The sequence below is a fragment of the Petromyzon marinus genome, chromosome 31 (genome assembly GCF_048934315.1).
Source record: "Petromyzon marinus isolate PM22_M1 ecotype Great Lakes invasive population chromosome 31, UKy_Petmar_22M1.pri1.0, whole genome shotgun sequence".
Lineage (NCBI taxonomy): Eukaryota > Metazoa > Chordata > Hyperoartia > Petromyzontiformes > Petromyzontidae > Petromyzon > Petromyzon marinus.
In genome coordinates, this window is record NC_133697.1 from 10,204,633 (window position 1) to 10,218,042 (window position 13,410).

Below are 13,410 nucleotides of genomic sequence, written 5' to 3' on the forward strand. Positions count from 1 at the left end.
AAGAAAAAAGGGAGCAAAAAAAGTGAGGTTGTTGCTGCGAAATGGAGTGTCGTGACGAGGATGGCGCCACGCGTGTCCCTCGCTGGCGCAGGGAGAACCTCACGGTGCAAGGCTTCTCCTGGTGGGTGAAGGTGATCGTCCTCAACACCTTCCTCTTCATCCTGCTCTTCTTCTTCTCCACGCCGTCCATCGTCGTCAACACCATCGACAAGTTTAACGTCACCAAGCCGGTCGAGAGCCTCAACGTAAGTCGGGCAGTCCGCCGCGTGATGGTCGCCCGCACCCGGCCCCAGTGCGTGCGTGCGTGCGTGCGTGTGCACCCCGCCGCCTTCTCGCGTTCACCAGACTCGCGTTCACCAGTCTCGTGTTCACCAGACTCGCGTTCACCGGTCTCGTGTTCACCAGACTCGCGTTCACCAGACTCGCGCTCACCAGTCTCGCGCAGGAAAACGCAAATTCGCGGCTCTCGCTGGAGTAATTTTCGTCGTTAACTGCTGAGTTGGTGCTCAGTCTGACTTGGAAGCAACACAGGGACCTGTGGTGTTGATGATGAGCGATGGATGACCTCTGAATTTTGACCGAGGTAACAAAAAAAAAGTTACTCAAGAGATTCTCAGTGATAATCCCGCAGGATTTTATAAGTTTATAAAACTCTTGTCTGCCATTCCCTGATATTTTTGTTTGTTTGAGAGTTGGGAATTTGTTTGTGAGAATGAAGAAAAATCTGGATAACGTCAGAGTGTTTTATCTGGAGGACTTTTCGAGTTATAATGATTTAAGATGTATTTTGTTTTTAATGCTTTCCAACTAAGGTTGTAAGTTTCCATCTATAACTCTCACGAAGATGATCCAATATTAATCAAACTTACGTATAAAGTTGTGTTGCTATTAGGTAGTTACCCAACGTGTGGCCAGACTTACCAAAACTAGCCACATCGATGAAAATAGTTTCCCAAAATCTGGAGACACAAACCAGACGAAAATTACCATTCGCAAGACACGTGTCTCCCTGACAGCGGCCCTTCAGCTCCCGCACTGCTAATTAAATACTTCCAAAGACAAAACGTGTGCTGGGAAGCGTCACGTAATCCGTGCGTGCTGGCACGGTTTTCCAAAACTCGTTTGGGATGCCATCCTCCCGTCGTCTCATTCCACCGTGGGTGTTCTGCACCGGCTCGTGACCGCCATGTGACCCCGTCCGTCCGTCCGTCCGTCCGTCGCCGCTGCCGTGTCGCCCGCAGAGCCCCATCATCACCCAGTTCCTGCCCACGCTGCTGCTGTGGACCTTCTCCTCCCTGCTGCCGCTGCTGGTCTACTACTCGGTGTTTCTGGAGGCCCACTGGACCAGGTGACGTGACCGCGTCGAGCGTTCTGCTGCTGCTGTTGCTGCTGCCGGTGGCCCAGCGCTGACCGTTCGCGGTTGTGAGCCGTGGCTAGCGGTGGTTGCCAGTGACTGGAGCGTTCAATCTATGGAACTTACCTGCCCTCCCCCCACCACTGCCTCCCCCACGCCGCACCCACGCCCCCCTACCCTCCCCCCCACAAAATAAATGACATTCATTTTCAATCACGGTACTAAAATCACAATTGAAGAGTTTTTTTTTAAATGTTATTACTGGGATTTTTTTTACCAATTTGTAGTTTAAAAGTAATTTGGATCAATTTAAAAAAAAAAATCTTAATTAATAGTCACACTTTACCGCTATTGCTTGTATTTAAGTGTGAAAGTGCCGTATAACCTTGATGCTTTTATAATTATCTTGAGTAATTAATAAAGGTCATCTTTGTGGACACTAATATGATTTATGGCCTTACCAATTGATCTTTGTGTGTGAACCATCTGCCAGTCAACCCCTCCATGCCTGTTCACCCGTAACACCTGCATCCAACAAGCTACCTTCTGCCAGGGCGCTTGTTTAATTTGACGTGGCCCCAAAAGTGCACCTCGCCTGGCACAATTGCTTCGCTGGCGTCGCAGCCACTTATCGGTGAATACCGGTCGTCGCCATTGTTGTTGTTGTGTGCGCGGTTCTTTTCATGGCTTTGTTTATTTTAGAATTCCTGCACGGCGTTATCGCCGCTTGTCCCCTACCCCCCCCCTCCCCTGTAAATACGTAAATGCTGTTCCGTGGCTAATTGCCACAGCGTCAAGGTCGGTGAGGGGTCACCGGTGACCGTCCCAATCCCCGCGTGCAATTTAGATCAAAACCGGAGCTGGCAGGAGATTTCCATCGTCGTTACAAATGAAGGAAAAGAAATTGCAACAATAATTCCCATTGTCTCGTTTGCCATCACCATCATTAGCTGTTGGTTAAAATAAATAAAATAACCCCCCCCCTCTCCTTCCCATCTTTTTCCTGGTAATTTCCCCTTGGTTTGGTTTACTAATTGCACTTGACAGGTTCACCCAATGATGACGGATGGATGTGATACATAAAGGGCACGAGGCAAAATCGGGTCATTTCCTAACTGTTGGTTTATTGCACCGTAATAATGGGCGATCGTGTGCGTGCGTGCATGCGTGCGCGCGTCCGCGAGCAGGTCGAGCGAAAACCGCGCCACCATGCACAAGTGCTACTTCTTCCTCATCTTCATGGTGCTCATCCTGCCGTCACTCGGGCTCACGAGGTGACCGCGCTGCGCGTGCTTCGCACCATGTAATTAATAATCAACGAGTTGGTGTACGTGTGGTCATCGCCACCACGATTATATGTAGTGCGAGGATATTAATGGCAAGGTCGCTGCTGCGTTAACACAGGCTCGGCCTGTGGCGGTGGTTTTCACAGCAGCGAAACAATGTTGCCGTGTGTCATCCCAGTTGAGTGGTTTGCGGGTAAATGGTCGAATTTTGGCAAATTTGATCAAATTTGTCAATTATGAGAAAACCCCCCCCATCGGAACTGAGTTATAGTGAAGGCCTGGAATACCACGAGTTTGAAACGACAAGAAACTAAAATGTGTACAAAAAGCACACTCATCCTCAGAAATATAAAAAAAAACATCCGCAGTTCCTGCAGAGAACTGCATTGTGGTCCTCGTCTTAGGTCGCCATCAAAATAAAATTTGAGCAAATGTCTGACTGACTGAGGGGCAGCAGTGATGCAGAGACAACTGTGGACCAGTTTCAGCCGAAATAGGACTCGTCAGCACTGCACGGTCATTGCAGTGCTCACCGCCGCAAAGTCTGCCTCTGGAAACCATCTACGTGTAGTCCCTCCACTTCCACACTACGGCGGATTGGTGCTCGCCGTTTCACAGCCGCTCCCTGCGAATCACTGCCACGTGTGTGTCACGACGTCCCGTGCTTGTCGGCTGCATCCGTGACTACTGCTCCTCGGCTGACATTCCTCTTCTCGCTTTCATCACTCAGATTTGTTAATTTACATCTTAGTTGCGTAAATCGTGATGCTAGAGTCTTGCACGCACGATCTAATGGTTGGATCGTGAATATGAGAATTGATTTTAATTGACGAATTGGTGAATTGGTGCGTGCCTGCTTTACAATCCGATAAACTATAGGTGGAGGACCCATGTTCTCTTACTGGAGACGAATATGACTTTCAAATAGCAGGTCAAAGGTATTTAGCACAAAACAGCCGCAGTCACTTCAGTCACCGCAAGAGGCTCTTGGAACGGCAGCATCGACAGCACGCGCTGAAATTAGAAACGTAGTGTTGTCAGGGCAAAAGTGCTCCCCTCTTTGTGTTTAGTTTTGTTGGCCTTCCCCCGCACCTCCGATTAGCACGGTTGGGGCTACGCGCGGTGCGAAAGAAGTTCAAACGTGCGTACACGCATAGATTAGTATGGGCCGATTCCACGTGGCAGGCCTCGTCTGGCCGCGGGTCGTGTGAAATAATGTCGCGGGCTGCAGCCGGCCTGGGGGGGGGGGAGGGGGGGCGGCTGTGGGTTCTTCACCACCAGCACCCCCATTCTGACCCTCACTGCCATCTCCGCAAATTCCTCGCCTCCAGACTGCAGATGCTCCTTAATTGGCAGACACGCCATTGCACAGCTGCGGATGTAAATCGTTGGGAGTGTAACGATGAATTGATTCACTCGTAAAAGTCCGAGACCAGTCGCAGGGTTTGCTGCTTTAAAAATGAATGCTGCTGGATATCTTTGCTGCAGAAGACTCCGCTATGCCGATGAGTTGAAATGTTGTTTAATTTTTTGCATGGCGATTGAGACCCTCGTCTCTTTACGTGGCAACGATTTTATTATCTTGAGAATTTATTATTTTGTGCAGCATAAATTATTGTGGGGAAAAAGCCGTGGCTCGGTTTCATCGAGCGATGGCTGACACGCACACACATACACGAGCAAGCACATGCACACACAAAGACAAAGATCCCCCGTATAACCTTTAACAGACTTTTGGGGAAAGTGCCGTTAGCGAGCACCTATGAAAGCCGGGACGGCGCACGATGGGGTGGTTGTGCCTTTGTCTCGGCAATGCCGACGCTGACATACCTTACTCGGTACCCATTTAAGATTAAAGTGGACAATTCGGAGGCCAGGACTGGTCCACAAGTCCAGTAGTTCGCCACTGATGTTGGCTGCGAGAGGGAAGCGAACGGGGCTTGCTCACGATGTTCATAGCGCAGTCCCCTAACTGCTACTCCCCCTGACCCCCACCCCCCTACTGCTTCTTCCAGCCTGAACGTGTTCTTCCGGTGGCTGTTTGACAAGAACTTCCTGAAGGATGGATCCATCCGCTTTGAGTGAGTTCCTAGGCATGGTCCCCACCGCGGTTTCTATGAGACAGACGCCAGCACGGGTGGGGGGGGGGATCCTTTGAGCCGATGGCCGTTAATCAGCCGACCGTCGTCATCACTGCCAAGAATTAAGTAAAACATTTTTTTTTCCCCCTCCACATTAATTTGTAATGTCTTGCCTGAGCCTGCGAAGGACCGATGGGAATTGAACGCAGGCCTGTGCATCACGTGCGTCTCTCGAGCCTCGTAAACCACGCTTACATATGACAGGGTTCACACGTCGGCCGTTTCGTCTCTCGCAGGCTGCTGGAGCAAGTGCTTTTCATCAGCAGCAGCAGCAGCAGCTACAGCCATGACCGATCCACCGCTGGATGATGGCAGAAATGGTCACCACCTCTCACGATCCTGCGATGTAATAAAAAAGACAAAGATCCCACGTGTAGCCAAACAGACTGTTGTGGCGAGTGCTGTTAGTAAGGACCTATGAACGCCGGAATGGCACACGAGGGGGTGGGTGGCCAGCACCACACCCGACCGCCTTTGTCTCCGCAGTAGCAACGTTTTTTGCACACTGCACCAGGTACTCATTTGAGGCTGAGTCGACCTGGGGTTGGCCCAGGACTGATTCAGATAATTGCCACTGATGTTGGTCGCCGGGTTCGTAGCGCAGTGCCCTAACCGCTACACTACCGCTCCCCACATCTAGCACCGGCACTCGACATTATTTCATCGCTCCGTCTCCTTGGACACGTTCCAAGTGCCATTGGCGAATGCACATTGAGGCCGACGTGGCGCCATTGCAGGCTGGTGACGCGGCCCAGCAGACGCACACAATGTCCACCTTTGTCTCGTGTCAGTTTTTTGTTTTCATAACTACACTGCATTTTGATTTAAAGCTTTCGTGACTGCAGGGATTCATATTCTTGGTTCTTTCGGTAAAGTCACGTAGAAGGGAAACAATAAAATAATAAAAAAATATAAAACACTGCACTTGGCACCCATTTTAGGCTGAGTTGACCTCGGGGCAATGTGCATCATGGCAATGAATATATTTTTTTCTCATAATAATAATGATATTATAATTCCTTTATCCAGAAAAGCCTTAGGATTTTTTTTAGAGAGGGTCCTGCATTGGAATGTTCGACCAGTTCCTTTTTAAGGAGTGTTTCACACGTGGAACAAATTGATCCGAGAGATTATGGATCAGCAAAATGGTGGAGACTAGAAAATAATAATGTAATGTCCTTTATTCTTCCAAGAAAGCCTTGATGAGTCTCTAGGCAAAATTTTCAGGGGCTTCCTGCTTTGGGATGTTTGGCCAATTCCATTAAAGAGCGTTTGGCTTCACGTGAGAGGCAACCAGGACGGCCAGTGCTCAAAGGGCCCCCACGGATGGGCTCACGAGCCCCCTTGCGGAAATGCCATCTCCTGGCCGCCCTCGGCATGGCGCGGGTGACCCCATGGCATGCGGTGACGCCATGTGTTGTCCTGCACCCCCCCGCTTCTCCTCCCCTCTCCCCTTCTCACCCCTTCCCCGCCAGGTGCGTGTTCCTGCCAGACAACGGCGCGTTCTTCGTGAACTTCGTGATCACCGCCGGCTTCATTGGCACGGCCATGGAGTTGCTGCGCGTGCCGGGCCTCATGCTCTACGCCCTGCGCCTGTGCAGCGCCAGATCCATGGCCGAGCGCAAGAACGTCAAGCAGGTGGCAGTGATCCCAGGGCGCGCGAGAGTGGCGGCGGCGGCGGTGGTGGCGACGGTGGTGGCGACGGTGGTGGCAGCGTGACCTCGCGGGAATCTGCCGATGGCGCCCGCAGTGGCGAAATGCTCGGAAAAAATAGCGATGAGGCCCATCGGTGAATCTGACCCAGATTCCCCCCCATCGCAACCATATCTGGCTGCTATTCCCCATACGGTGGTGTACAGTTGTGGTGCAGGCAATGTTCTTCCAGCGTATAACCAAACCACAGCCTCATGGGAAGCTGAATGATGAATGTATTCAATGCCTTTTCGATTAATGCGTCCACTGCCGTGCCCCATGGGCCCCTACGCTGATACTCAACCACAGGTGCCAGTTAATGGCAATCGTTTACCCAAGAGAGCCGTATTGATTTGAAAGAGAGTTGTTCAGGATTGTCCTGCTACAATGGAATGTTTGGCAATTTTTATTCACGGGTGTTTGGCTTCGTGTGGGAGGAAAGCGGACAATCCCGGAGGAAAGCGGACAATCCCAGAGAAAACCCAGCAAGCACTGCCATCTGCTGCCCACCTTGCTAGTGCCACCCCTGTAGCACCTGGGAAGTTCTGGTGGTCTCCCATTGAAGTAACTACCCAGATCTGACAATAATGGGCGCACTTAGTCATTCGGTCGATACTGATTTGCATCTGTTATATTTTGAGAGCATCGATAACTTTCACCGGAGTGTTTCCAAAATGTTCAGCAGATTTGTGGAGTAGAGTGCTCACACTGTTCTTGGCTGAAAACGATCTCGTTTTGGATCTGCTCAAGCATGTAGTGGTCTCCCCAAATCCATCATCTCCAACTCCGTATGATCCAAAATGTCAAATGTTTGGGCAGTTCCAACCACGCCTTTAATACATTAGACCGTGTCAACCCCAGTACGCCAGTTTGCCCCATGGCTCCCAGTCCAGTCGTCGATCAAGTTTAGGATCTCACTCACCATCTTCAACATCCTTCGTGGACTCGTCCCTGCCTATCTCTTCCCCCGCATCTCTCCGCTCTTTCATGCTCCTCTCCTGCCTTTCCTCTCTCATTCTACGCTCCTTCATGCACTCTCCGCACGAGCAAACAAGGCTTTCTGTCAAGTCAAGCTTTGCTCAGTGGGAGGTCACTCAATCTCCTCCGCTGCCCCCGAAGTCTGGAACTGCCCCCACCCCAAAAATCCATGCTGTTGATTCCTTGCCCTTGTCCGGGGAGTCGACATGCAACCCAAAGGTAGCACAACCTGACTCTGAGGTCAGGGCACTGAGCTGTCAAGTGTCATGAGTTGATTGGCTGAACCAGGCACACACACACACACACGAAAAAAAACATTTCCCTAAAATGTTTTGCACTTCATTTCACTGAATTACAATCTTAATTGTTAAAGCGACAAAGATTTTTTCGTAGCAAAGCAGGCGGGAAAGTGCTGCCCCCTTTTTGTGGACAAAATAATTTAAAGGGTTCTCAGAAGTAGTTCTGTAAAATCTCCTTCACTGGAACCATTCTATCAATGCAATTCACTGTGAGCGAGTCCGATTTGACTCGCTGAAAAGAACTGAACTGACTATTTGTTGTCCAACCGACAGGAGCAAGCGTACGAATTCCAGTTTGGGCAGGCGTATGCGTGGATGATGACCGTATTCACCGTCGTCATGGCCTACAGCATCACGTGCCCCATCATTGTCGTGTTCGGTGAGTGTGCAAAAGACATCGACATAGATCCCCTCGTATAGCCTACACAGGCTGTAGGGGCACAAGCCTTGTTAATGAGCAGCACCTATGAAGGCCGGCACGGTACACAAGGGGGTGGGTGGCCATTACCACGCGCGACCAGCTTTGTTTCCCCAGTGGCAATATTTACACACTGCACCAGGTCTTCATTTAAGGCTGAATCGACCTACAGGAGGCCCAGGACTGGTTCAAATATTTGCCACCGATATTAGTCGTGCGTGGTAATCGAACTCGATTCGCCGGGTTCATGGCGCAGTGCGCTAACTGCCACACGCCCGCTGCCCACAGAAACACCACTAATACCCACCATTCGCCACTAAGTTGATGGTGACGTCACCACGGCGCCGTGCCAGGCCAGATGCACTTCGAGGCCACGTGAAGTGTCGAAGGCTCGCTGACAGGAGGTCTCGGGACAGACCCAGGTGTCATGGGTTGGCTGACTGAGACGATTATTCGACATGCATCGCATGCGCACATGCGAGATCGCGCGCACACACCCGCTCGCACAAACACGTGCGCACGCACGCACACACACGAAGGCTTGCACGCCCAAATTTTTGGCACTGGCGCTCAACCGTGCGCGTTCGTGTTTATACGGACACGGCGCTTTGGCTCGCGCTGCGACGACGATGACCCACCCCACCAGGCAACAATAAATGTTTACCGTAATGAAAAACACTGCTGGTGTGCAAACAGAAGACAAGTGAGTTGCTGGTCGGGTGTGGGGGAGGTGAACAGCAGCGGCAGCAGCAGCAGCAGGAGGAGGGAGGAGGAGGCCAAACGCACAATGAGCTTCGCCTCAAACCTGCAAGGAAACTTCGCGGTCAAATTTAGAAACGCTCTGGGATCGTTTTGGAGCGGCCGTCTCGAATCGTTGGGACGTTACCACCAGCGGGAACGCTTCTCAGCGCGTCCAGACGTCGCCTTCGCCGCCGCCTCCGCGTTAATGTCAATTTTCACGCTCGCTCCTCCGCCTCGCCTGCGTTCGCTCCTCCAGGAAAGGCCATCAAAGGCGAACCCCCCACCCCCACCACTCCCCCCCCCCCCCCCTCCCCCACCACAAGCCCAATACACGCCGGATTGCTATGGATGCGGGTCGTGCCACGTGTTGGCGGCTCGCCGTCCCTCCCGAGTGGCCGTTTCTGGCCACGGCCGGCCGGGCCGGCGTGCCCTGTTATCGAGCGCGCGTGCGTTGCGGGGACCCGGCAGCCCGGCAGCGTGGCCGGGGGGAGTTGGGGGGGGGGGAGGGGGGGCGGAATCTCTACGCTGGGGGTTTTTATTTTGCGAGTCGACGTTGACGCGTTAAAAAAAGAACGGCGAGAGTTTGTGACCCCCCCCCCCCCATCCCACCCCCTGTTCCACTTTCAAAAAGGAACGGCTTTGGCAGCGTGCGCGAGCAGTCATTTGTCTCGTATCTCCATTTTCGCTAGTAAATCTCTGCTCGCTGAACTCGGAGAAATTGTAGAGTCTTCCCTTCCAACACGAAACTAAAGGGCACCTCGTGTTAGCTTGGGTGTCGGAGAGCTATCCCCAGGATGTCTTGCCTCCATTGTCATTAATATTGCTATTAATAATAGCAATAAATAACCCCATGTCATTTATACTCTTGGATGAAGGCCTCTCGAATGCCGTGTCGGGTCGTGGAGAGTTGTATAACATTACTTCATTTGCTGTTGTATAACCTGAATCGTTTGGGTAACCACCCATTGCTTGCCAGGTGTTGTAGAACGTGGGACTGAGTTTACCAGGAGATGTACACTCAGCCATGGGTTCAGCCTACAGATTCTACAGATACTTGTTTTCAGTGAATTTAATTTGTTTTGAGTGTTATCCCTTCATATATGGGAGTTGGTTTTCTCTGGGTGCTCTGGTTTCCTCCCACAAGCCAAATTTTTATTGGCGCTTAGAGATGCCTTGGAATTTAAGTGATGAATAAATGCAACAAAATCCTTCATTGACCAAACATCCCAATGCAGAACTCTCCTGAAAGAGAGTCTTGAGACTCGGTGAGGCTTCCTGATAATTAATTTGAGTTATTATGAGTATGCAGACCGCCATAAATTTCCTGCTCTGCTCGAAAGATAAATTCACACCGCCCAAAAACAAATTCACCTGCCGCCCTTAATTTCAGCTGGGTCAGTGAACGGGAAAAAAAAATGTAGACACACTGCACACCACATCGAGTATACTGCTCACTATTACTTTGGCTACTAGACATGTGCCTACTCCAGGCTACTCCAGACCCGGAAAAAATATTTCGGTGAGAAATGAATCTCTTGTTATGGAGCAGCGTTCACGACGACAATGACAACTGTGAAGGTCTTTTTGTGTTTTAGTCCGCTGCACCCTCCTGACCCTTCTTCTTTACCCAGCTCCTTCCCCCCCCCGCCTCCAAACCCCCCCTCCCACCCCACCCTCGTCCCGCTCCGCCATCCTCCCTGAACCCCGTTCGCCGAGACTTATTGCGGGGCAATATTTGCGTTACCGAATTCCGGGACCGATTCTTCGCTCGGAGCAGGGGATTGTCCTGTGGACTTGACCCAGCTGCGTGCGATGGTATCGCTTACCGCGCGTGCGCGCGCGATGCTTGGGAAACTCTGCACGGCCCTCGTCCCATGCCGGCTTTGTTATTGAATGCGTTGAGGGGTTCTCCGCTCGTGGAAGTCGGTCGGGCGGGCGGGCGGGCGGGCGGACGGAGTGTGCGAGTTCGCTCGTTTTGTTTACACAATAATGGATTTTTTTGGAAAGCCCTAAGCTGGAAAGTTGCCAAGGGCCGTGAGATATTAGCATAATTCAGCAATCATGTCATCGTTATTATTACTAGTCTGCTTGTTTAGCCAGGAAAGCCTCACTTCAGTCTTGTGACTCATTTGCAGGAGGGTCTTGCCAAGTTTCCACAGCAGGGGCTATGTGTATTTATATGTATATATACACAAGACCTAAACAGGAGGATTTCTGCACAACTCTGGCTGCCGCCTGATGATGCTGGTTGTAATTACCGGCGAAACGTCATACTCGAATGTTAAATTTGCTGTGTTGAACTAGTAATGAATTGGCATGTTTTCTTTACGTGACAAACCTTACTAATTGGCTGTGTCGGGTGGTGGCAGGTTTAACAACACATATTTATGCGAGCTCACCCTTAACAAAAACTTCTTGTGGATATATGTGTATATATATCAAGCTTTAAACTTCAACTTGATCTGTAATCTCAGCTGAGTAATCTGCGGGTAGTTTTTCAAAATTTGAGCACATTTTGACCACATGACAAAGGGACTGTGGACATGCCACCAGCGCATGGCAGGAGGAGTAACGGAGACCTAAGGGGGTCAGGAGTAAAGGATGTGGCGGAAGGAAATACGAGGCCAGTGGATGTGAGACTTTTGAGATGAGGCGCAGAATAGAAGGACATGGAGAAAGATTCATCTGAGCGGCTGAACCCATGCAAGTAATGGAAGATGTTGCTTCCATCGGGATCTCTCGTAGGGAGTATTGTTAAGGTCAAGGGGACGGCGTCTGAAATATGAGGTCGCATAACTACTTCCAGGGTCAGTTCGTTTTAATAATAATAACAGCTTGTATAGCGCCTTTAATGAAATCTCAAGGCGCCTTACATGAATTACAATGGGGGTGTGTGGGGTTGGGTAAGAAGTGGCTCCGAGTTGATATATAAAATGCCTTCTGAAAGAGAGAAATGTCTTTGGGCGGGACTCGAAGATCCCAACGAACTTTTGGCAGATGCCACAGAAGCAAAGGCGCGATTCCCCCATGGCCTCTCTTCTTGCTGCATCTTTGCCACATCATTCCCCCCCCCCCCCCGTCACATCATAAGACGAAGCCGCGCTGTACCCCGGTCGTGTTGGAGAACGTCCCAATGCAGGAGATGTCATGGAACTACTTGTGCGCTGTACTGTCCCACACAAACCCGAACACCGTGAAATGTTTGCTGCGTGGCTTTTATACCGATAGTTTTCATTTCAAAGCTGGAGTTTTGCTATTATGTATTGAAAGCCTAAATTGAACGTGGTCCTTTATATTTTTGCGTGCCGTCATTGGGTCACTTGGATTAGACTCTTCCACTTGGTGCATTTGAGAACCCGGTTTAATCACGGGGGATTGAAACCCGGTTTGGTGTCAACCGCCTGAGCCACCTCAGCAGTTGTTAGAAGGATGATGATAATAATTAAACGTTCATGGCCAATCCGCTGATAGATGAAGTCCCCTCCCCACGTCGTCGCCCATCCATCCATGTCTTACGATGGTGAATTCCCTTCTCATCATCTGTCTTCCCAAAGTTCATGTAATCGCGCTGGATTCAACAAACGTATTAACTCTTATCTATAACACCATCAACTGTGCTGTTTGTTGCCGGCCACTTGGAATTCTTTGGGCCTGCACTCAGCTACCGTCATTGAGCCCGTGCTGCTCGGCTAACCGTGGCAATTCAAATCCGCGCACAGATAATTAAGATTTTGACGAGACTTTTACGCCTCTGTAAAATAATTTGTTCCCTCCGCTCCGCGGCTGTTGATGATAATGACGCCTTGTAGCTGGGGTGGCCCGGGCGGCTCGGGGGGATTTAACACCAAGCCGTACCGCCAAAGTGGTTCAACTGTGTTCTCAAATGCACCAAGTGGATAGTCTCATCCCAGTTGGACGAGACCCTTTACTCTTCCGCGAAATCATTTGTTCCCTTCCCGCTCCAGGCGTGATCTACGTGCTCCTCAAGCACATGGTGGACCGCTACAACCTCTACTACGCGTACATCCCCTCCAAGCTCAACCGCAAGATCCACTGCTCGGCCATCAACCAGGTGGTCGCCGCGCCCATCCTCTGCATCTTCTGGCTGCTCTTCTACTCCGTCGTGCGCCTCGGTGAGAGACCGCCCGGGGGGGAAAAACCGCCTGTCGCGCGTCATCGCACACGCCGCGTCTGTACCGACGGTTGGCGATGTGAGGACGACGTGATATCTGGGGGTGGTGAAACGACGCTTCGATTCTCATCGCTTTAGCGAGCCACCTCGTCACCGCTCCCCTGCACGGTGAGCATGTGCGCTGAATCTCTACAGGTGTCACTTTCGGAAGTAAAAAAAAAATAATACAAATACGCACTGGTGCTTCAATCGGTGGGCACTTGGTTGTTACAGTTGAAGATTTTCATTTATTCATTCACCGATTCAACAACGAGACCTTTCTAAGCACTTTCACATTACTTGGTTCCCAAAACATGCCTCGCCTAGATT

General features: G+C 50.9%; 1 protein-coding gene across 3 annotated transcripts in view; it reads left to right on the top strand.

Moving 5' to 3' along the window:
• The window catches only part of LOC116947816 (mechanosensitive cation channel TMEM63B-like), a 99,372-nt gene that overhangs the window by 71,037 nt on the left and 14,925 nt on the right, over window positions 1-13,410 (top strand). For all 3 annotated transcript variants that reach the window (XM_032963992.2, XM_076071078.1, XM_076071079.1), the window contains 7 exons: window positions 92-245; window positions 1,242-1,348; window positions 2,542-2,628; window positions 4,656-4,721; window positions 6,257-6,419; window positions 8,024-8,129; window positions 12,875-13,042. In XM_032963992.2, the coding sequence (XP_032819883.2) occupies window positions 92-245; window positions 1,242-1,348; window positions 2,542-2,628; window positions 4,656-4,721; window positions 6,257-6,419; window positions 8,024-8,129; window positions 12,875-13,042 (851 nt within the window). The remainder of the gene's footprint in view (window positions 1-91; window positions 246-1,241; window positions 1,349-2,541; window positions 2,629-4,655; window positions 4,722-6,256; window positions 6,420-8,023; window positions 8,130-12,874; window positions 13,043-13,410) is intronic.